Genomic DNA, 24,362 nt, shown 5'->3' with positions numbered 1-24,362 from the left:
TTAATACGGATGATTTTGGCATACAGCTCATGAAAACCCAAAATTCCTATCTCACAAAATTAGCATATTTCATCCGACCAATAAAAGAAAAGTGTTTTTAATACAAAAAACATCAACCTTCAAATAATCATGTACGGTTATGCACTCAATACTTGGTCGGGAATCCTTTTGCAGAAATGACTGCTTCAATGCGGCGTGGCATGGAGGCAATCAGCCTGTGGCACTGCTGAGGTCTTATGGAGGCCCAGGATGCTTCGATAGCGGCCTTTAGCTCATCCAGAGTGTTGGGTCTTGAGTCTCTCAACGTTCTCTTCACAATATCCCACAGATTCTCTATGGGGTTCAGGTCAGGAGAGTTGGCAGGCCAATTGAGCACAGTGATACCATGGTCAGTAAACCATTACCAGTGGTTTTGGCACTGTGAGCAGGTGCCAGGTCATGCTGAAAAATGAAATCTTCATCTCCATAAAGGTTTTCAGCAGATGGAAGCATGAAGTGCTCCAAAATCTCCTGATAGCTAGCTGCATTGACCCTGTCCTTGATAAAACACAGTGGACCAACACCAGCAGCTGACACGGCACCCCAGACCATCACTGACTGTGGGTACTTGACACTGGACTTCTGGCATTTTGGCATTTCCTTCTCTCCAGTCTTCCTCCAGACTCTGGCACCTTGATTTCCGAATGACATGCAGAATTTGCTTTCATCCGAGAAAAGTACTTTGGACCACTGAGCAACAGTCCAGTGCTGCTTCTCTGTAGCCCAGGTCAGGTGCTTCTGCCGCAGTTTCTGGTTCAAAAGTGGCTTAACCTGGGGAATGCGGCACCTGTAGCCCATTTCCTGCACACCCCTGTGCACGGTGGCTCTGGATGTTTCTACTCCAGACTCAGTCCACTGCTTCCACAGGTCCCCCAAGGTCTGGAATCGGCCCTTCTCCACAATCTTCCTCAGGGTCCGGTCACCTCTTCTCGTTGTGCAGCGTTTTCTGCCACACTTTTTCCTTCCCACAGACTTCCCACTGAGGTGCCTTGATACAGCACTCTGGGAACAGCCTATTTGTTCAGAAAATTCTTTCTGTGTCTTACCCTCTTGCTTGAGGGTGTCAATAGTGGCCTTCTGGACAGCAGTCAGGTCGGAAGTCTTACCCATGATTGGGGTTTTGAATGATGAACCAGGCTGGGAGTTTTAAAGGCCTCAGGAATCTTTTGCAGGTGTTTAGAGTTAACGCGTTGATTCAGATGATTAGGTTCATAGCTCGTTTAGAGACCCTTTTAATGATATGCTAATTTTGTGAGATAGGAATTTTGGGTTTTCATGAGATTTATGCCAAAATCATCCATATTAAGACAATAAAAGATCTGAAATATTTCAGTTAGTGTGCAATGAATCTAAAATATATGAATGTTAAATTTTCATCATGACATTATGGAAAATAATGAACTTTATCACAATATGCTAATATTTTGAGAAGGACCTGTATATTATTTAATATAGATATTAATCCATTACGAACCACCTTCCATACCAGTTGGTGGCGGTAATGCAACGTCATGTTTTTCACCAAACGCCAATAAACACCAGAAGAAGAAAAGGAAAAAACGCAGTCTGGCGACTTCGGCTAACTTAGCATAACAGCTAACGAAGATCCGATTGCTGTCAGTTATTGTTTTAGTCCAAACTGGGTCGTCGGCACCGTGTGGGATGGGACCCCGAAAGGTAAAGCTGGACACTTACCGTAAGAGAAGCGTAGTTTGGAGCTTTTTTAGAGATATTGACAAAGGATCGGTGCAGTGTGTGCTGTGTAATCGTTACCTTCATAAAAAGGAGCACGGCTCCACCACTCCGATGCTAAGACATCTGCGCCTCAAACACCCCACACAGGTCTACAGAGGAATGGAGAGAGAAGACGAAGCTGCTGCCAGCCACGACCACCAGCATATGGAAATAGATGATGAACAGATCATCTCTGGTATGCCTCATAATTTATTTCCTCTGCTTTGTCTTTCTTAACATGACTACATTTAGTCTGTTTTGTTGTTGGATTATTAAAATGGTAAGAATGCCCATATCCGTCTGGCTTAAAGACTTTGCATATACAGGGGTTGGACAATGAAACTGAAACACTTGTCATTTTAGTGTGGGAGGTTTCATGGCTAAATTGGACCAGCCTGGTAACCAGTCTTCATTTATTGCACATTGCACCAGTAAGAGCAGAGTGTGAAGGTTCAATTAGCAGGGTAAGAGCACAGTTTTGCTCAAAATATTGAAATGTACACAACATTATGGGTGGCATACCAGAGTTCAAAAGAGGATAAATTGTTGGTGCACGTCTTGCTGGCGCATCTGTGACCAAGAACGCAAGTCTTTGTGACGTATCAAGAGCCACGGTATCCAGGGTAATGTCAGCATACCACCAAGAAGGATGAACCACATCCAACAGGATTAACTGTGGACGCAAGAGGAAGCTGTCTGAAAGGGATGTTCGGGTGCTAACCCGGATTGTATCCAAAAAACATAAAACCACGGCGGCCCAAATCACGGCAGAATTAAATGTGCACCTCAACTCTCCTGTTTCCACCAGAACTGTCCGTCAGGAGCTCCACAGGGTCAATATACACGACCGGGCTGCTATAGCCAAACCTTTGGTCACTTATGCCAATGCCAAACGTCGGTTTCAATGGTGCAAGGAGCGCAAATCTTGGGCTGTGGACAATGTGAAACATGTATTGTTGTCTGATGAGTCCACCTTTACTGTTTTCCCCACATCCGAGAGAGTTACGGTGTGGAGAAGACCCAAAGAAGCGTACCACACAGACTGTTGCATGCCCAGAGTGAAGCATGGGGGTGGATCAGTGATGGTTTGGGCTTCCATATCATGGCATTCCCTTGGCCCAATACTTGTGCTAGATGGGCGCGTCACTGCCAAGGACTACCGAACCATTCTTGAGGACCATGTGCATCCAATGGTTCAAACATTGAAGGCGGTGCCGTGTATCAGGATGACAATGCACCAATACACACAGCAAGACTGGTGAAAGATTGGTTTGATGAACATGAAAGTGAAGTTGAACATCTCCCATGGCCTGCACAGTCACCAGATCTAAATATTATTGAGCCACTTTGGGGTGTTTTGGAGGAGCGAGTCAGGAAACGTTTTCCTCCACCAGTATCACGTAGTCACCTGGCCTCTATCCTGCAAGAAGAATGGCTTAAAATCCCTCTGACCACTGTGCAGGACTTGTATATGTCATTCCCAAGACGAATTGATGCTGTATTGGCGGCAAAAGGAGGCCCTACACCATACTAATAAATTATTGTGGTCTAAAACCAGGTGTTTCAGTTTCATTGTCCAATACCTGTAAGTTGCCTTTTAGATAGAACACGTCGTGTTTTTTAAGATTTTAAAGGGAGTTCCCCATGGCTCAATTTTAGGCCTCATTTTATTTGATTGAATTTTATGTTGATGGAATCTGCTACAAAGTTTACTGAATGGCTTGAAGTTGGTTCTTTATTTTTATTTATTTTTTAAACATATAAGCAATAAATTGTTATAAACATATTAATATGACAAAGGGAACATGTCGGTCATGGTCCATAATTGAAATTATATAATATAAAAACAATATGAAAAAAAATAGTTCATCCCATTCCTGTTCAAAAAGGAGCAAGAAGAACAAATGCTTATTAAATCCTACCACTATTTAACACATACAGCCTACATGTTAAATATTTGCACCAATATAATTAACTTGTCAGACCTATTATAGTTTTACAGCCTGCTCTATGCTATCTTTACCTGGGGTCTCCAACTCCAGTCTTCAAGTGCCATCTTCCTGCAACTTTTTGATGCATCCCTCCTCCAACACACCTCAATCAAACAAATGGTTAATGACCAGGCCTTTGCAAAACTTGCTGACATGGCAAGGAGGTAATTCAGCCTTTTGATTCAGTTTTGTTGGAGCAGGAGTGCATCTAAAATTGTTGGACGGTAGCACTTGAGGACTGGTGGTGAAGATGCCTGACCTATACCTACACAAAGTCCCTTGGTTTATGAATATATACCTATTTATGTGTTGGTCTACTGTTACATACATTTATCTAATCACTGTACAGCCAATTTATTTTTATTTAAGGCTGGTGGTTTTGTATGTACAAAATTTAAAATGGATTTAAACCAACTGAATGAGGCAAATGCATTCATATTTACCTGGTTTTGGAACCAATTCAAGAAGGAGGAAAGTATGTTTTTTTTTTTTTCTAAAGCAACATGAGGTCCTTTAAAGTCAAAGACCGAAACAATACCGTATCTTTCTGTTCTGTTCTGTCAGGATGAGGATGTGGGATACAAGATATCACATTTAAACACATGTAAATCACATGTTCTGAACCAAAACAAAAAGTAGACACAGGTGGAAGATTATTGGTTGGAAAACATCACAGGTTGTGTTATTTCTTTCAGCATTCTGAACAAATTTGGACTAACACAAAGTGCACTGGAGAGTATTTAATAAATATTATTGAAGCATTAATGTCTCTGATTAGGTGTAGAACAAAGATGGATCAAAGTACGGCCCAGTATCATCAGCGAGGAAAATGGAAGCACTTTTACTTTTTTATTTTGACTGTTTGCATATAAAATCAACAGGAGTGGGACTGCAACTGATCCTTGGAGAATACCACATAAAGGAAGCCAGAAGAGATGCCTTTTGTTTTTACACACTGAAATCTGTTTTACGAAATCGTTTTTTTTTTTATGTTTTTCAGTTGTAGTGGCAATGGACGACGATGAACCCAACACCAAGACCACACCGAATGATTCTGATCCCAGTCCAGCCGTCACTGGCCTCTTTGAAGCTTCACAACAAGGCTCATTAGTACATCTAATACACGAAGAAAATCTTAGCCACATTCCAAACAGGCAATCACGCAGGCGCAGTTTGATTTGGAGGCTGTTTGAACATTTGGACAACTTAAACGCTGCTCGTTGCCGCATTTGCATGAAAAAGTTGCACAAAAGTGGCGGCATCAGCAACCTTCGCCGGCACTTGGTAAAGAGGCATCCAAATGTGCTGTCAGAGCTACTGTCCAGCACCCACCAACGTCCTACTGTGTCCTCACAGGGTCTAAATGTTGCCAGTGTCTCTCATAAACCCTATATAGGAACAGAACCCCGTCAGGCTCCAGGTAAGTTTGATAGACCAGTTCTCTTCATGTGTTCAACAGTTTTATCAGTGAGGGAACAGCTTGACCTAAGCTCTAGGTGCACTTGAAACACATCGTCAGAGCTTCTTAGTGATGTTTTTTTCTCTTGTACAGTGAAATTGGTTTTGGAAGATGGGGAATCTCACATTCTGACCACACTGAATGAAACTCCAGTCATAAGCAGCTTCCCAGACACACCTCAAGCAGAAAAAACAACCGAAACAGAGGTAAGCTATTTGTTAACTTGGACACAGCTACAGATCAAAAAAACCGAAAACTGCATAAACTGTATAAATATATGTATAAAATATACTTAACTTTTCCTAACTGACATTAAATTAGATTAATTTTTTTCATTTTATGTCAGATTAAGAAATTACTTCTCTTTGCTCAATTTTTTTTTATTTCATCCAATGTCAAAAGTTTTGATACATTTATTTAGTATTTGGTAGAAATGCCTATTAAACTGTATGACTTGGGTCAGGTATCTGTTCACCTTTTCAGTTCTGACCACAAATGGGACTCAAATCAGGACTTTGTGATAGCCACTACAAAACATTGTCTTCATTGTCCTTAAGCGACTTTTTACCTCATTCAGTGGTATGATTACAGAGTTGGAAGACCTGTTTGCACACAAACTTTAACTTCCTGACTGATGTCTTGAGATGTTGCTTCAGTATTTCCAAAAAAAAAAGTTATTTCCTCATTTTCTCATGCCATCTATTTTGTGCAGTGCACCAGTCCCTCCTGCAGCAAAACATCCACACCAAATCATGCTGCTGCCTCAATGCCTCACAGTTAGTGTACTCAGCACTGAGCGCTTCGGTGTGGCCTTAAAATACATCCACAAGTGTGCCTCCATTTAACTCTGATGTTGCAAATGAACCTGTCTAAAGCTTACAAAGCCATGACATCATAGTCTGGGCTTCCTGAATTGTTCAAAACAAAATCCTAGTGCATGATTTTAGTATAAGTAAAATCCTCTCCCTTTTTATTTAATTAGCAAATGGAAATACTTTTGGTTTAGAGTGAAATAAAGCAATTAAGCATATACATGGCATTTCAATATCAAATTTTAACTGTACATAAAGGAGTAATCTATAGGTACTGCTATAGAAGATGGTGCATTCTTCATTGCATGTAGAAATGTCAGTTTTAAAGGCTATATTTTTGCTGACCTGAACAAAAAGAAAACTTCGTTATTTTTAAAGTTTGTATCCATCGGGTTGCGATGTATTGCTTGTAATCTCTTGCAGGGTACAAATGCTGATGGTGGAACAGGGGAAAACATGTGGGACAGTGGGCAGAAATGGATTCCAGGTAATCTTTTGTAGTTTAGTCTGAAGTGTTGTTACTCTTTTGATGTTCTGAGGTTTGAGGTTTTTATATAAAATATAACAAACTCTGTTGTTTTGTACTGGGTCCTTGTCATCGTCTTCAGCTAAATTAGTGGAAAAGAAGTAAATATTGAAGATTATTTGAATCCCTTACCACTCATCTGCAACAACAGCCAATTTGTTCCAACTACAATCCTGTTTCCAGAAAAGTTCGGACATCAAGATACAAACAATAACGAGTTACAAATAATAAAAAATTTAAGGTTGTTCAGAAAAATTTAATTGCTTTTTCTTTAATATGCTCCATCATGCTTTTAACATTTACAGAATATTAGATTTAGTATTTTGGTTTTTGACTTATTGAATGAATTCTACATTAAAAAAGCCCCATTTTTCACTTGTTCACCTGGACCACTTTTAACTCAGATTAAGCTGGACCAGTGGTTCTTAAATTTGGTTTAAGATGCCAAAACAGCAGTAAACCTTCTGTTTCTTTGGATCTTGTTTTACAAGCAAAATAAAGGTACCAAAGTTAATACGCATGGATACTCCATTCCTGATTTGACGGGTCATTCAGGCATCGATTTTTAAAAGGAGTCGATTTAAGTTAGTCCAGATGCCACAAAATGGGGAGATGGCCCTTTACAAAGCTCTGAAAATCAAAGCCAATTTGATCATTCGGTTTTTTCATTATCTGTGTGACCTGCAGATATTTCAATTCAGTTTATTTATATAGCAGCAAATCAGAAAACATCGTCTCAAGGCACGAATCATGCCGATTCGAAGTCAAGTATATACATTACAATTGATCCTAGGAATTAAACAAATTAAACATATTAAGACCCAGCATTTATTTAAGTGGGTTTGAGGTTAATGCACCCAAATGTCCAAAATATTTTTAAAAATTCTGACAAAATTGTTAGAAATTTAAGGCTGGAAATGTATGGAATTTTGTAATGAAAAATGTAATTTACCAAAGGTTTTTAACAAGTGACAGGTGTTGACTGCAGTTTTGCAGTTTTACATTAATTTACTACTGAACTCAGTTTTTAAATAAAACCCCCACCTAAATGTAAAATTTCTACCCTGAAAATCGATTGTCCTTCACTAGTCCAGACTTCAGAATCCTAAATGGTTCCTGTGCTTGTATAAAATGCCCTCTTTGGACCAGAACCCAGGGCATTTTAGATGTGTCGCTCCTGCTTAAGGAAAAGGGATTTTCAGGCTCCTGCAGAAATATCACACCTCTAAAACATGCAGGACTCTGTCCCCAAGGATTGAAATTGGCCACCTCTCAATAATAGCTGCTGTAATAATGTGTATTTGCAATTTTTACAGTTTGTATCTTTAAATCAGCTGCACTCATATTCTGTTAACCTATGGTCAGTGACAGTGTTGGAAAGGCTTGATAATAATAACTTCATTTCCTTTTTTGTCAGTGGAAGTTAGAGTGGAAGACGACAACTCAGACGTCATGACCCCTTCTAATGAACCTGACACCAATCATGTCATAAATGACGATCCCGACCTTTTGCGAGAAGGTTCGACACAAGAAGCAACACATTCAGAGGAAGGTGATAACTCCTCTGAGAGACCACCAACCAAAGACCGCAGACGGAGCGTGATCTGGAGGCACTTTGACAGATTAGAGAGTTCAGAAGCAGCTCAGTGTCGCATTTGTATGAGGAAGCTGCAGTGCTTCGACAGTGGCTGCACCAGTAATCTGCATCGACATCTGTCAAAAAGGCACCCGAAGGTGTTCTCTGAGCTGGGATCCAAGCAGCAGTTGTCACCAGACTCGAATAGTCGCGATGGGACAACTGAAAGTCAATTGATAAAACATGAGTTGCCAGGTAAGTATTACTGCTTTTTGACTGAATTTATCATCTTAAAGCTTTCCGTTTTATATTTCTGCACTGTGGAACACAAATTTATGTTCACATCTGCTTCAAACTATTCGTTGCAGTGAGACCTTCTCTCCCTTCAACCAGATTGAAGGCCTCGAGCCAATCGGAAGTAGAAATCAGAGTTTTTGAACGGGAGCTGGAGCTGATTGAAGCTCTAAGAAGAACGCAAAGGGAGGAGGCTCAGGCTCTGCAGCAGCAGCGGGAGCTGCTAAAAAAGCTGCAAACAGTCGGCGCCAGAGAAGCAGCTGCAGAGAGGGAAAAGATCGAGTCACTGAGGAAAGCCCAGCAGGAAGAAGCTGAGGAGCTGAGCAGACAGAGAGAGGAGCTGGAGAACGGAAAGGCAGAGCTGCAGAAAAAGTGGGAGAAGCTCTATCACGAACGAGAAGAATTTTTGTTGCTTTCTACAAGCAAAGAAGACACCTGTACTGAAGTGACTGAATGATTCATAGCTTTTCTGAAAGTGTTAGACGTAAAAAAATATATATTATTAGCTTCCCTTTAAAGTAAAACATATTTTTTTCCAGGAAATCCTTGCACAAAATTCAGTTCCTGTTCTAGCTGATGTTTTCTTTAAATATAAAGGAATCTGACCCAGGACAATGTCTCTACCTTCAAATTTCTCTGTATCATATAAACTCACAAGTGACTTGTAATGTGTAGCATGTAGATTACGTATACTTTTTTTAAAATGCAGTTTGGCAAATAAACTTCCTTGCTGTCAGATCTATTGTCAAATGTAAAACTGTAATTACAGCAGCTTAAACATGCAAAGACCTAAAATTATGGTTAGGACTGTTTTAAAAAGAAAAAGCATTTGGACTGTTGACTGAAGCTCCTATATAAACATCTGTTTCACTGACCCTCTTTGCTCCTTGTCCTGATTAATGCTAACTTTTTCTCTAGAGGTAAATTAGATTTGATGAGCAAGAAGTCAAAGCTGATTTGCACCAAGCTATTTTTATGATTTCAATGTTTATAATAGGCTTTTGTGTTGATAGTTATTTTGATGCTATGAATACTTACCTTAAATCTAACTCGATTTAATGTAGAGATGGGATCAATAAATAAAATGAAACCGCTTCTTTTTTAATACAATATGTAATTTCTGTGTGTATACACAGAAACTTTCTTTTTGTACCATGAATCATGTTTATACTCACTAGTTGTATCCTTAAAGTGACTCCAGTCGAAGTGTATGGAGGACATAAACTGTTTTACAAAAGAATATATAAAATGAATACATTTATAATAAAAAAGGGTCGCAATATCAATAAATATGGCGGAAAATATTTTAATTTCTAAAAATAAACAGGGTTAATATGCTAATTTATTCAACTGCCTCTCAACTTTGATCATAGGTTTTGTTCCTTTTTTTTAATTCTTTTCCATCTGGTTTATTTTTTTCAAATTATCAGGGATACATGTTTTACAAAGCTGGATAATTATCAGGGGTGCTATTAAAATGGGGAATTTGGATTTTTCAAGTCTCTTCTATTAAACTAAAATTAAAAGAAACAATATATCGAATTTAAAAGGCTAGTTATGACCGTGATGAGACAGGCCAGGTCTCATTAAAACTAATGTATTAAAACCAATCGGGATTCATGTTTGGTGTGTTGCGAATCCGGGCTATTTCACCCCAGAAGCAGTCTTTTCAGGTTGTGTGTTTAACTCCGACAGTAAGTAATGAGAAGACTGGTTTTCTTTTGCGTATAAGTATGCATAATACAACACTTAGTCATGAATACCAATGCGTAACAAGACAATTTTACAGATGCAAAGCCGAGGTTATTGCAGGAGCGCTACCTGCCAGACTAAACCCAGGGGTTGTTGGTACTCTGCTGACGTTGACTCCGGAGGAGCTTCCGTGTTGCGGAAGATGGCTGACACCGGAGCGCTAGCAGCCCAAAGATGCGGCTCTGGTTCTTTGTCGTCTGTGAGCATGGAGACCATCTCCGGGCTAACGGAGCTGGAGGATCTGGAGCGGGTTTACCAGCAGCTCTGTTCGGAGGAGGTACGTATTGGATACCGCGCTTAATTTGTTGCGTACGTCACCATGTAAACGTCCGCGACTCTGCTGCCTTCAGTCACAAATCAGCAAACAAAATCCACTTTTAATTATCTGAGCAGCTGGGCCAGAAGTACTATACGCTGTTTCTTTGAGACTAGTCTAGTGTTCAGTGCTGCATGTATATTCCAGTTATTAACAGCAGTTATGAGTTTTAAAGCTACTAGCCAGATTGTTCTATCAGATCAACCAAACCTACTTTAGACGTGGTTTGTCACCTGTAGAGCACCATGTCATGCTTATTTGTTCTGTTTGTTTTGCCATTTTATTGTAAATCATTGTCTAATCACATACGCAAGCTTCCATACATGCTTGCCTCTGGTGACATCACACAAGGCATATGGATTATAGTTCCTTCCTTTGAGTATGTCATTTTTCTTGTTGTTTTTCGTCCCTCTTTATTTGAATGTTTAAAAAAATTCTTCCTTTAAAGACACCCTTTGTATTCTGTAGGGGTGTAGCAAAATGGTTTGGGTTGGATATAAAAACACTGCATGGATCTGGGAAAACAATAAAACTGATTGCAGAGGACCAGGGCAGATTGAAATAGTCATTTTTTATAAAAAAAAAAAAAAAAAAGATCTTCAGTGATCATTCTCAGCCAAGTCATTAAAGAAAACATATGATCAAGTCCCTGCAGAACTGCTGCAGAACCTGCTACTTCCATTAAAAATGATCTCCAGACCTATAATGAACCCATGCCCACCAGTTAGTCCCAGCATTTCTACACTTCAAGTACACCCTGCATAGGCTGCACTGCTGTTTCTGTTGTATCTAAAATTACTACCACTATCAAATAACCTACTGCACATTTTTCTCTTTTATTTGTTATTGTTCTTAGGATAAAAATCATAATGCAGTCCTGACTGGTGCTTTCCTAATCTTCAGTCTTCTTCTGTTACTAAAAACGTCTGCACCCAGTATGTCCTTTTACTGGTGAATTTTTTGGGTGTAGGGGTGTCTGAATGGGAAAAAAAAGGTTATTGTTTTGTGGATCAGCCTGTCAAGCCATGTCTATATAACATGACTGAGAAAAGATCTAAGTTGAAATCCTACATTAAGATATTGGAAAATACTTTTTTTCTTCATTTTTATTGTAAGGTAAATGGTCTGTTTATTTGAATAGTGCCCTAATCCCATTGGGGAACATTTTCTTTGTTTTTCAATCTACTCAAGAGACATTGTGTTTAACAACTCAGTATAGAGTTTTTTGCAGGTTATCTTGGCTGTTAATTTGTCAGTTAGGAGTTTTAGAAATGTATAGCATAGAATAGAGTAAGCTGTGTGAAGTCTATTATACTAGTTTAGAAAAGCACAACTGCAGCTCTTAGTAACGATGAAGGTCCGTGCACATTTTGTTTGAATAAAAAATTCATGACCTTGTCCATTTGTCACTGGAGCCGGTTAAGAAATAAAATATCGTTGAACAATTCTGCATCTGTATAGATTGACAATTTAATAAAGAGAAGCTGGTAAGCTAAAATGCAACAATGTTTTAGTTAAGATACATCTAAATAAAAAATAGAATAGAGCAACCTGTGGTACCACTGAGGCGTTAAGGTAGCCCTCGGGAATTTTTGCCACTCTCTTGAGTAAGGTTTGCTTCTTCCCAATCTTCCACTCAGCTTTCCATGCGTGGATACAGCACTCTGCGAGCAGCTAGTTTCCCCCCAAAATAACTGTACCAGAGACTGGTGACCCCCTATTGGTGACCCCATAATAATAAATATAATTATTTCACTTTTTATTAAATAAATATAGTTTCATAATTTATTGGTATATGTAATTATTCAGTAATGTATTAAATAAATAAATGGTACAATTAAATTATTTAATGGGACATTTTATGGTACATTTATTTAATTCATGATATATATATTTTTTTATTTTTAATTTTGGCACCTTTTGGCCCTCCATGCACCTCAGGGTCAGATCACAATGATTCTGAAAATCATCTCGCGAACCCCACTGTGGTGTCTCGCGACCCCCCGGGGGATCCCAACCCACACTTTAGAAACCCCTGGTCTAGATGACCATTTAACTCTTCGATTTAGGGCATCAAAAGTAATATTTAAATTAACCAAAAACTGACTTTGGGGTTTTCTCTGGCTGCATGACATTATCCACGAAATGAGCAGAAATAGACCTGAAAATATAATTTTGTGTGTAATGAATCTAAATTATGTGACTTTTACTTGATTACTAAGATAAAAAAAACTTTTTCATGATATTCTAAGATGCATCTGTATATAAACATCTTGTGTTTGTATGGCTTGTTAATTTTAACGAACGTGAATATTTAATTTTTATTCTGTTTAATACAGAAAGAGGCGGAGGCTGAGCTGGACAGGCTGGTGGGACAAGAGGGGAGCATTCACACTAAGATGCTGGCACTGCAGAGGATGGGGTACTCACTTGATAGATCGGTTGAAGGCTCGACGGAGCTAGTCTGAGATCTTTATTAATGAATATGTGTTGTGCTTGATTTTTGCTTTGCAGACCCAATCTACAACTGATTGGAGGAGACGCCAGTCAACTGTCAGGCATGATCACGTTCACATGCAGTCTGGCTGAAAATGTTAGCCAGAAAGTTAGACAGCTAGACCTGGCCAAAGTAAATGCACAACTATTATTTTTGTCAAAGTGGAGACTTTGATATTTAATGCTGAGATTGTGCATGTGGAAAGTTATGTTTTTAGACACACAATGTTGTCCAAATGTCTTATTTTACCTCTCATTTGTTTTTTTGCAGACACGGCTCTATAATGTCATCCAGCGCGCTGACGATATCCTGGACCTGAAGTTCTGCACTGATGGCGTACAGACAGCGCTGCGTAATGAAGATTATGAACAGGCTGCAGCGCACATCCATCGATACCTGTCTCTGGACCAATCAGTGATTGAGTTGAGCCGTCAGGGAGAAGAAAGTAAGAGGCCCTTTATTTATCTGTTGTGCTACCATGAAAACACGCCTAATGTTAATTTTGTTCTTTTTTGTTTTTCTCACTTCATGTTTAGTGTCTTTATTTGTTAATATTGCAAAACACAGCCTTAACATAAAGAAGACCAATGTTGTGTAGGTCCCACTTATGCTTTCTTTGCACCACTGTTTAGATTATGCATTTAATGTGTGTAAATTAAAACCCACCGAAATGTTTAAACTTGGGTAACTATATTTAACCTTTGCATTTTGCCTGCTAAAAACATTTCTCTCATCTTTTTGTTATCAGTAGGTACATTTTATAACAGTGAGAATGTATCATGTGTGTACAGGCAGTGCTGTGGACGCCAGTCTGGTGATGCTGCAGGAGGCAGAACAGAAGCTGAAGGTCATTGTCGCAGAGAAGCTTGACGAGGCCGTAGCAGCCGTCGACTTGGCTCAAGTGGAGAGGTTCTTCAAGATCTTCCCTCTTCTGGGCCTCCATCAGCAGGGTCTTGCCCGTTTTGGTCAATACCTATGCAGTCAGGTGGGTTCCAGGACAGCTGCTAAGGTGCTGGAGAGGAAAGCGGTTATTTGTTGGAGTTTATACGGTCATTTGTTTTTGGGTCTGGTTTCTGTAGTATGTTTGACAACAACGTTTGATCACAACTGGTGATCTGTTAGGCAGCACACAAACTGATTACAGACTAATTTAACCAATTACATTTTATTTGGTTGGTTTTAATTGTTTAGATAAAAATTAGATTGAGCTGCTTTAAAATGTTATGCCTTACATTTTAAAAGGATATGCGTATTCCTTGAAGAATTTTAAGTTTTATGATCCAAAAACCACAAAGGTCAGCATATTTTACTGGGGTGTTAAGGGATCAACCCTATAGACTAAATAGCATATTATTGTAAAGTAGAAGAAGAATACAAAGTTTTCAAATATTTTTCAAATAAAAATCTAAATAGAGTGGCATAAAAGTGTATCCAGCCCTATTGAGTCAATACTTTGTAGAAGCACCTTTTGTTGTGATTCCATCTGCAGGTCTTTTGGGATAGGTCTGTACCAGCTTTGCATCTAGAGATGGAAATGTTTGTCTATTCTTTTTTGCAGAGTAGCTTAATGTCTTAAAGATGGGATTTAGAGCATCTGCAAACAAACATTTCTCAACATGATTTAGGTCTGGACATTTTTAAATTGCATTTCTACATTGTAGCTCTGGCTGTATGTTGAGGGTCATTGTCCTGCTCAGAGATGAACCTCCATCACAGTCTCAAGTCTTATGCAACATCTAGCAGGTTTTCTTCCAGGATTGCTCTGTATTTAGCTCCATCCCTCTTCCCATCACCTCTGTGTTAAAGAGAAGCAGCCCCACAGCATAATTTTGCCAACACCATGTTGCGCTATGGTGTGTTCAGTAATGTGTCAGTCTTCCGACACATATAACATTTTACATGTAGGCCAAATGTTTGATTGGTCTGATGTGACCAGAGCACCTTCTTCCACGTTTGCTGTGTCCCTTAAATGGCTTTTTGCAGACCGTCTTATGGCTTTCTTTCAATATTGGCTACTTGGTGTTGGCTTATCACATAAAATCCTACTAAAATACATGGATGTTTGTTGTGGTAACGTGAGAAAATGTTGAAAACTTACTACTTTTTCAAGGCGCTGTATATTGTCCACTCTTCAGATGTGCCTCTCTTATTTTTTCTTACAATCACACCCTGAAAAAGTGTCTCCATCTTGTAGTTTTCAGTTGATCTCTTTGACTTTATGATTTGAGTAACTTCTTTGTCCGCATTTTTTCACACTCTCATACAGCTCGCCTCCAAAGCTGAGGAAAACCTGCTGTTGGCGACAGGAGGCGATCTGGGTGAGAAGAGAGCTTTGCTGATATTTGCAGACACTTTGACACTGCTGCTGGAAGGTGAGTTAACCCCTCTGCATGATTCTATCTGTGCTCGCTCGTTACATGACTCCATTAAAGCGATGGGTTCTGTTTACAGGTATTGCTCGTGTTGTTGAAACTCATCAGCCCATAGTGGAGACCTATTATGGTCCGGGCCATTTGTACACTCTTATCACTCACCTACAGCAGGAATGTGACCGCCAGGCCCAGAAAATCGTCGACAAGTTTGCCCAGCAGAGAGGATACCACAGCAAGGTGTGTGTAACATCTGAGCTGCATTCGCATGCGGTTTCTGCTCTTGATATCTGGACCTTCTGATCCTCTTTCCTCTAGTTTCAGATTGTCCAGAGCAGCATGATGAAGAGCATCCCGGGGGAGAGGATTGAGCCAAGGTTTGTGCCAGTCTCTGTCTGCTTTATCCACCACCTGTTTGTCTCTGCAGTGTGTGTATTATTACCTCGTGTCTAATAGGGAACTGGACCCCGTACTGGCAGAAGTAACCCTGATGAATGCCCGGGCAGAGCTGTACCTGCGCTTCCTGCGCCGCCGCATAATGGCCGACTTTGAAGTTGGAGATGATCAGAGCATCACACAGGGTAGTTTTATCACAACACATGGTTTTTATGTCGAAGATCACTTTTTATTTTTTAGATTTGGGCTAAAAACTGATTCATTATTTTCTCCAAAAACTCTTAGAGCACCAGCAGAATGTGGAGAAGCTAATCAAAGACTGTTTACTGAGCACGATGATTCAGGAGCTGATTGGATACTACATCCCAATGGAGGAATACTACATGAGAGAGTCTGTCAACAAGGTCAGGCTCACAAAGTATAATTTCTGTTGTCCAGAATGTGCATCGTTGTCAAAGTACTGTTCAAAGACTTCCAAGACTACCAGAATGTCCGACTTAGTAATATAAAGGAAATAGCACAATTTGCCATAAAAATGATCTAATTTAATTGAGATTAATACAAAGTAACACATAATATAGAAAATAGTCTGTAAATTTAAAATATGACTGTAAAGTATTTTTAAAAAGCTTTAAAAATCACGTCTCGCTAACAAGACTGATTTGGGAATAGAATAGAATAGAATAGAAACCAGAGTGAAAAGTTGCCTCAGCTATTTGCTCAGTAACATACAAGCTAGATTGACAATAAAAAAGCTTCACTATTTGTTTGCATAGAAGACTGAACTGATCTAAAAACTCTTCAGTGACCAAATATGACTTCTAGTTTCTTGGGTCTTTGCAAAAAAGTATTCATACCCCTTTAACTTTCATGCATTTTGCAACCTGACAACCACAAATTTCAATATATTCTATTGAGATTTTATGTGATGTGACCAGCACAAGATAAAACATCATGAGCTTAATTGATTATTTAGCTTGTTTTGTGTGAGTTGTTGGTCTTTTACAATGTAAATTACTTTGGTCAACTGCGGTTGTTTTTACATGTGCCAAATAAATAAACTTGACTTGACATAACTGTAAAATATAGGAAACTGACACGGTTTTAATATTTTTTAATAAAAAATTAATCTCACTAACGTGTGCATTTGTATTCACCCCCCTCTACTCTTATACCCTATAATAAAATCCAGTGTAATTTGATGTCAGTATAAATTGACCTGTTCTGTAAAAGGCACCAGTTGCTTAGACAAAATTCATGAACATCATCCCAAAATTGAAGAAGTATGGCACAACCGTAAACTTACCAAAATACGCCATTCGACCTAAACTGACATAGAAAGGAAGGAGAGCATGTTAACTCTGCAAGAGCTGTAAAGATCCACAGCTCAGGTGGGAGAATCTGTTGAAAGAACTACTATTATGCTTACATTCTGAATCCAGCAGAGTTGATGGGAAGGAGAATGGAGCTAAACACACGGCTATCCTGAACGATGAGGCTGCAAAAGACTTGAGACTGGGGTAGAGCCAGAACATTGAGCTTTATCCATCTATCATCTATCTTAATCTATGCCATCTATCTACCCTATGCTTGTTTCTAAATGTGCAACCCTGTTAGAGACATACCCTAAAATACTTGCAGCTTTAATTCCTGCCAAAGGTGGTTTCTTTCACATACAATCTAAATAAAATACACTGAAGTCTGTTGTTGTAATCTGGCGAAGGTTTCAGGGGTATGAATACTTTTGCAAGGCGGTGTGTATCCCATGTTACCGAGCTGCTGCCAAGTGACTGAATTAGTTCCAGTTTGCTGCAGTTTTTCCAGAGCTCATGCTGTAATCTTTTTTTTTTTTTTTTTTTTTATGCAGCACTCTCTGAAGCTCTTGGCTAAACACTTTGTTTTTATTTCCAGCTTTGTCCCCTGTGTAAACAGATTTTTCCATTTAATCTAAACCGGAGGGGGGGGTTAAACTCCAGTCCTCGAAGGGGCAGTGTCCTGCAACTTTTAGATGTGTCTCTGGTCCAACACACCTGAATCAAAGAGTTCAGAGTTCTACTTAAAGACCGGATTATTTGATTCAGGTGTGTTAAAGCTGAGATGCATTTAAAAGTTGCAGGACGGCGGCCTTCGATGACTGGTGTTTCACACCTGTACTTTAAACATTTCAATGTTTCTCATCTTGCTGGATATATCTGTTGAATACAGCTATACTTTGTTTTGAAAGACATGGTTTCTCATAGATGCTCTGTTTTATATCCCAAGTTACTGACCTGATTCCAGTTAAACGAATTAGTTCCAGTTTGTTAGACTTGTTTCGATGCTTCATTATGTGATTGACCCCCATGGGTAATCATAGAGGTTTTACAATCCTGCTGTGTCTTGCCTGAGTTGTTGGTAGATGGGACATCCAGACAAGGGCCACAGATTTAATAATATGATTGTTTTACTTCTATGTTTTTCCAAATCCCGTTACTGGTATTAAACAAAGAAAAAGCATAGATTGCATCATGACTTTGTAATGTAAAAATTGTGTTAAGTGTGTCTGCACTTGGTGGACTGTAAAGACATAGATCTTAAAGCTAGAGGTAAGACTTCACTTGGTGGGTCATAAAATGCCCTGAGGAGTCCTGAGATGATCTCTCATGAAAAGCAGTTTGATTACAACATTTTTTGTCTAAAATCTTACAAGAGATTAAAAACAATCAGAAGTCATAAATTAATTAGAGTAAGTCGCGGTTAATGGATGCTATTTGTTGTCTTGTCATTCTTTTGCTGATGCAGTTTTTTTTACCAATACTTGCACTAACAAAAAATATTTTAGTCTCTACATTTCAGAAGAAGCAAACTATTCTTTGTCATTGTTGGAGTCTAGTAGCTGAAGGCTGCATCATAAAGTATATGCTGAGCTTGAGCTGAAGTGTGGTATTTATAGGGAATTTAGGTTTTTATTCTTATCTTCATTCTTTGACATGTTTATGTGAATGTATGTTGCCTACGTTTTTTTATATAACCTATTAATTACCCTCACCTACTTTAGGCTGTTACCATGGATACATACGAGAAGGGTCAGCTGACCAGCAGCATGGTGGACGACTGCTTCTACATCGTTAAAAAGTGCATCAGCAGAGCGTTGTCGAGCTCCAGCATCGACTGCCTCTGTGCCATGATCAACCACGCCAACTCGTTGCTGGAGTCAGACTTCAGGTGACCACTGAACCTCTCCACTGGACACAATTAAAGCATTTTTTTAAATCGCTGCCTCGTATCTGACATCCATGCTCCTTCCTGCCTGGTATCTTTCTTCTCTTCCTGTCAGAGAGGTGCTGTACAACAAGCTGCGACAGGGCTTCCCAGCTACCACACTTCAGGACATCCAGCGGGGTGTCAGCAGTGCGGTCAGCCTGATGCAGAGCAGCTTGCAGCAGGGCAAGTTCAACACGATGGGCATTGAGAGCAATGAAAACGCAAAGGCTGCATTTCTGGTAAGATGAACGAAGACACATCCCTCTCGTGGTCTCAGGCAGTTCAGAGATGGTAAGACTGAGACAGCGTATAAATATTCCCTTTTTTTTCTAGCATTTTTACCAACAAAATATTCTCTTAATACCAGCCAGAGTTCTGGAGGCAGAATGCTTGGTTTCAAGATGTAAACAAAAATAATAGTTTGAATAAGTCATTAGAGCATAAAATTCTGGAGATGCATCAGTCAGGCTTTTCTGGTCTGATAAAGAGTTTTCTTTAACGTTGGGACTGCCCATTCCAGTTAATTCAGATTTTCTTGTTATTGCAGAGACTCTAACACATAACGGAGAGTAAAATGTGCTGAAGGAGTTACAAGATTTTCCTCATTTATGCAACAAATCATATTTCCCCAACCCTTTATCAGATTTCTCGGAAACTAAAAAAAGAGATTTAAAAAATTTGCTGTTGGTTGATGTCTTTATAGACTGAAAATAGCAGGAGTTTGTTTAATGACTAAATCAAAAACGTATTTTCAGCATTTGACCTGCCACTCAGACTAGGGAAATTTGTCTGGTTCAGATCTCTGTCTGATTTATTGGTGCCTTTCGATAAAATCCTTAACTTAACCCACTTTTCCGACTCAGGTCACTCTGAATAATGTGGAGGTGTGCAGTGAGAATATCACAACTCTAAAGAGGAACCTGGAGGTAAGTTGCACATTTTTTTCAAGACGCTCTGCCTCGCTCTGCTTTACTCTTTAAATAAATTACCCCACTGATTGAAAAAACTGATATGTTTCCTGGCAGAACGACTGCTCCAAGCTGTTTAATCAGGGGGTCGGATCTGGTGAAAAAGCCAAGATCGACAGTTGTCTGTCCGACCTCGTCAACACTTCTGCAAAGTTCAAGGATCTGTTACAGGTTAGACTCACACTAAACCATTAATGAATATCAAGTTTTCTGCAGACCGATTTAACTATGATACAATACAGTGGAAACTAACAAATCCAGCTGAATAATTATGACGTTAACAGCTTCAAGTCCCAGCAGCATTAGTGACACTCTCTCATAGGGGTTTGTGGAGGTTGGTTCACAGAGCTGTTGGATATTTTCTAAATTACACATTGAAGAAGGTGTTTATTAGAACAAGAGAGCTCTTCTCGGTGATCAATTTTGTACCTGTTCATCATTAAAGGTGACATATCACACAAAATCCACTTTTTTAGCCTTTGAATACATTTTGTTGTGTACTTGGAGGCTGTAGGAGTGCAGCAAAGTTCAATTTAAAGTTACATTTTATTTTTCATGGACATGTTCCCACATTTGTGGGGAAATTCCTATTTCTCCCACTTCAAGGACAAATGATTCAGCAACCTTCGCCACTATCATTAAGCGGTCAGTTCTTTCTGTCCACAGCAAAGCGATAAGCTGCAAATAATGCTAAAATGATGACAAGCTTTATTTTAGAAATGAATTTATTGTGTTAATATGACATCCTGGCCATTGTTTTCATAGCAGTAGCATCGTGCATTCTGCTTGTGTTAGTGCTGTGTGCTGCTTTTAGCTCCTTGAGGACATAACTGTACTGCGTGTTTTGAATAGTATTATTACATAAACAGTTTTGCATTGTTTTTGCCGTTTTTGTCTTGTTGCTGCGGTGCTAGATAATTGTTATCAAACTGCAAAATTGGCCAAACAGGTTAAAGTGCAGCAGTCCTTGTTGTCCAGGGTGGCGGCATTTAAAGAGAAGGCACCCAAAGGAGTTGCTCTCAGACACACCCTCAGAACAGGGGTAAAAGGAGCCTGAAAAGCTACAATAACAAGGAATTCAGACCAAAGCATTGCAGTTCCACTTATAGACCACAACTGAATGATTTAAATGTGAAAAGGAAGGATTTGAAAGCATATGTTCCCTTTAAAACTCAACATTTAACAGCCTTTTATTGAACGGTGAAAATTTAAAACCCTAATTTTGTTTTAATACTTAGGAGGGTCTAACAGAGTTGAACACAACAGCTGTGAAGCCTCAAATCAAACCCTGGATCAGCAGCTTTTTATCCATCTCCCACAACATAGAGGAGGTACTAATCACCACACATTTCTGCACAGAAAAAAACAGAGATCTTTGTTTTCTTTTTGTTCTAATTGTGGCTTATCTTCACAGGAAGAGTTTAATGACTATGAAGCTAACGACCCCTGGGTGCAGCAGCTCATCATTAACCTGGAGCAGCTCATGGCAGAGTTTAAGGTATCTAACTTTAAAGAAGCTGATTTCTGAATGTATTAATTATGTTTTTGTAACCATTACCATTTGCCCCCTCAGGTGGCCCTCTCTCCTGTCATCTACGACACTCTGACCAGCCTGATGACCAGCTTAATTTCTGTTGAACTGGAGAAGACTGTGCTCAAATGCTCATTTAGCAGGGTAAGGAGCTGATTTTGGCCACTGGGTGGCACCAAACTTCCTCTGCACATATGAATAATTGCAGTGATTTACTGATGAGGCCTGCTTCGGAGGATGATACCTTTTGGTTTTTCCACAGTTAATTTATTTCCCCCTGTCATCCTGTTGCAGCTCGGAGGGCTGCAGTTTGATAAAGAGCTTCGGTCTCTGGTGGCGTACCTCACCACTGTCACAACCTGGACCATCAGAGACAAGTTCGCTCGCCTTACACAGATGGCAACCATCCTCAACCTGGAGCGGGTAATTCAGTTACTTACCAACACTAAAAACATTTCTTGTGTTAAACTTAAACTGGTTTCTGTTCTTTAAATGTGCATTGTTTATTATTGTTTTATATATTATATGTATTATTTGCATTGCCAGCATGCATCTATTCCCCCCTTTTTTTAAAGTATATTGTTGAATTTTCTAGAGAAAAGTTTCATATCTCTTATTACAGTAAGTTAAATCAGACCACACATTAGCTGCTGTCTCAGAATTCATAGTAGATTATTGAAATCTCTTTACTTTTACGAGTAGTAGCTGTACAGAATATCTATAAATTAACTTTGCCTAAAAATGCATATACTCATAAAAAGCTTTTTTTCTGCAGAAACTGACCTTAAAAGCTCTGACCTTTTAAGATTTTTGCTGAGGAGATAAACATAGTTTGAAAGGATGCAGAAAGCCCAAACATATGAATATAGAGGTGGCCTTCAAGCCTGTATGAAATTCTCACTGTGTGATAATCTTGTGTAAAAATAGTTTCATGGTATTTACACAAAAACCTTTAGACAAATATGATCTAAATTGTTTTATTTAAAACAGAAAGGCAACTGTTATTTAAATAGCTGCAAAAATAACAGCACGTTAATTGTTATATTGTAATGTTGAAACATTAATTTTTCATTTGAATTTGATACAAAGGCTTAACCAAAAGCATTCAATAAACACTCACTAAATTAAGTAGTTTTCTTATTGCATGGAGTACTTGAACTTTTTTGCAGTTCTGCTCTTTAACACTCGGAGAATAAAAAGATGGGATTAGCAGCTTAATTAGTCGGGCTATCTGCTCAGGTAGTGGTTATCAGCTGCTTCCCAGATATCTGGCTAGTTACTTACCAACTGTAGTGTTAAGTAACACTGACAAGCATGATGGTTGGTGCTTCTTTAGTTTCCAAAAACACTTGTCCATGTTTCTATAACCAGAAATCAGCAGCTCTGAGCAACAGGTGGGAGAGGGGCAACTGTGTTATGTTGTGGTCCGATACAGCTCAGAAAAACTGATCACTCTGGTCCTTTCTCTGGCATCTCAATCAAGGGACTTTGAACTGTAGGATGTTTGATTTTAATATGCCTTGGCTGTGCTATATATAGTATATAGCTTATAGTAGTACTTCAGGCAGTCCTCCCCCATGAACAAAAGCTTGAATTCAGTGAAGTTATATTTATTTTGAGCAAGTAGACAACTATAAGCTACTCCACATGGGAACAATATGGTAAATTTAGATAATGGTTATGATATTGCACTTACTAATGAAACAAAAACATGCTAGGCACCAAAATAAACATCCAGAAGGAACGATCCGATTCAAGCATAATGTGGTGCACAAATTATTGTTATTTTTGTCAAGAATAGGTCAGCTGAAGGCATAGTTGGTGTCATCACAACTTGATTCTCTAACTACAGGGAGTAACAGAAACATCATCAAATGCCCTTTCAGCCATAATGTTCTCTTGCAGATTGTCATTTACATAACCTTCACTGGTCTGCATATGTACTAAATTGGGTCCAAACTTAACCAGAATCTTGGGTTTTCTTGTTTCCATGGATTAAACATTTGTCTAAAATAAAGTATTTATGACCCAAATGTGGAGTAAGATAAACATTTTCCAGCTCAGATTGAATTTTGGTCTGTTTGCCTGAATCTTGAGGTGTCTGCTTATCTGTCCTGAAGGTGACAGAGATCTTGGACTACTGGGGTCCTAACTCAGGCCCGCTGACTTGGCGGCTGACCCCCGCTGAGGTGCGTCAGGTTCTTGCATTGCGGATCGACTTCAGAAGCGAAGATATCAAGAGGCTGCGACTCTAGATCAAGAGCTAGTGGCTGTGGACGATGGTGAAGCACGACCCACCTGATGCACATGAAAAAAAAAAAAAACCTCCAGACCAACAGATGTGTGCATGAAAGAAAACAAATGCCCTGTTTGTTCCTCTGTGCTGTTTTGTGCTGTTTGCCCAGCTGATCCCAGTCTCCATCAGTTCCAGCTGAGCTTCAAGAGACACGGGGTTTCACAGCAGTGATGGCGAACATTTTAATCCTAATTAACTGTAAAATATGTAATTAAAATCATCAATGTGTGACTGTATCACAGTGGAGCTGAAACATTTTTAACCTATAACTGGCTGAGAGAAAAACGGGGACACATTGGGACTGTGGAGTGCAGCAGAGCAGTAATGAACATCCCAGCTATTAAAGTGACAGAAGCAGGTCAGACAGCTGATCCAGCCTAGTCATTCAATATATGAATAGCTCCTTGCCGGTGATGATGGAACACTTTTAACCTAATAAATTGAGAGCTTGCTGCGCTGTGCTCCTGATCCCTGCCATCCAGCACATTTCGCTGCCATGCCAGGCCTGCTCCCAATCTTTTTTTATACATTTTTCTGACTCCACAAACGCGCAGCTTTGTTCA

At 39.3% G+C, this 24,362-nt stretch overlaps 2 protein-coding genes across 5 annotated transcripts; both read left to right on the top strand.

Moving 5' to 3' along the window:
* Positions 1-1,554: 1,554 nt before the first annotated feature.
* LOC124867624 (stress response protein NST1) lies at positions 1,555-9,525 on the top strand. 4 transcript variants are annotated; one of them, XM_047364165.1, is made up of 7 exons: positions 1,559-1,716; positions 1,882-1,969; positions 4,765-5,184; positions 5,317-5,429; positions 6,459-6,522; positions 7,979-8,392; positions 8,506-9,525. In XM_047364165.1, the coding sequence occupies exons 1-7, from the start codon at positions 1,702-1,704 to the stop codon at positions 8,886-8,888; spliced, it is 1,497 nt and encodes a 498-aa protein (XP_047220121.1). In that variant the 5' UTR covers positions 1,559-1,701; the 3' UTR covers positions 8,889-9,525. The 4 variants fall into 4 exon arrangements, with proteins under 4 accessions (XP_047220120.1, XP_047220122.1, XP_047220121.1 ...); XM_047364164.1 differs by having other exon boundaries at positions 1,555-1,969; XM_047364167.1 differs by lacking the exon at positions 4,765-5,184.
* A 722-nt stretch (positions 9,526-10,247) lies between these two features.
* Positions 10,248-24,035, top strand: cog4 (component of oligomeric golgi complex 4). Its single transcript, XM_047364163.1, has 19 exons — positions 10,248-10,460; positions 12,839-12,921; positions 13,014-13,128; positions 13,267-13,441; positions 13,788-13,981; positions 15,263-15,368; positions 15,448-15,605; positions 15,684-15,742; positions 15,822-15,946; positions 16,047-16,165; positions 18,799-18,965; positions 19,078-19,243; positions 19,868-19,930; positions 20,030-20,143; positions 21,211-21,303; positions 21,387-21,470; positions 21,546-21,647; positions 21,798-21,926; positions 23,624-24,035. Exons 1-19 carry the CDS (start codon positions 10,326-10,328, stop codon positions 23,756-23,758), a joined length of 2,322 nt encoding a protein of 773 aa, XP_047220119.1. The 5' UTR covers positions 10,248-10,325; the 3' UTR covers positions 23,759-24,035.
* Positions 24,036-24,362: the final 327 nt, after the last annotated feature.

The sequence above is a fragment of the Girardinichthys multiradiatus genome, chromosome 4, assembly GCF_021462225.1.
Source record: "Girardinichthys multiradiatus isolate DD_20200921_A chromosome 4, DD_fGirMul_XY1, whole genome shotgun sequence".
NCBI classification, from domain to species: domain Eukaryota; kingdom Metazoa; phylum Chordata; class Actinopteri; order Cyprinodontiformes; family Goodeidae; genus Girardinichthys; species Girardinichthys multiradiatus.
Note: the sequence above shows the minus strand (reverse complement) of the source record. Positions and strands in the feature narration are given on the sequence as shown.

What these genes read in the sequence shown, in the direction of transcription:
- LOC124867624 (XM_047364164.1), top strand. Translation starts at nt 1,702, where the DNA reads ATGGGACCCCGAAAGGTAAAGCTGGACACTTACCGTAAGAGAAGCGTA. An exon ending in AGAACCCCGTCAGGCTCCAG is followed by an intron (nt 5,185 to 5,316) that starts GTAAGTTTGATA and finishes TCTCTTGTACAG; the next exon opens with TGAAATTGGTTTTGGAAGAT. An exon ending in TGGGCAGAAATGGATTCCAG is followed by an intron (nt 6,523 to 7,978) that starts GTAATCTTTTGT and finishes CTTTTTTGTCAG; the next exon opens with TGGAAGTTAGAGTGGAAGAC.
- cog4 (XM_047364163.1), top strand. Translation starts at nt 10,326, where the DNA reads ATGGCTGACACCGGAGCGCTAGCAGCCCAAAGATGCGGCTCTGGTTCT. An exon ending in AGAGAGGATACCACAGCAAG is followed by an intron (nt 15,606 to 15,683) that starts GTGTGTGTAACA and finishes TCTTTCCTCTAG; the next exon opens with TTTCAGATTGTCCAGAGCAG. An exon ending in CTCTAAAGAGGAACCTGGAG is followed by an intron (nt 19,931 to 20,029) that starts GTAAGTTGCACA and finishes GTTTCCTGGCAG; the next exon opens with AACGACTGCTCCAAGCTGTT.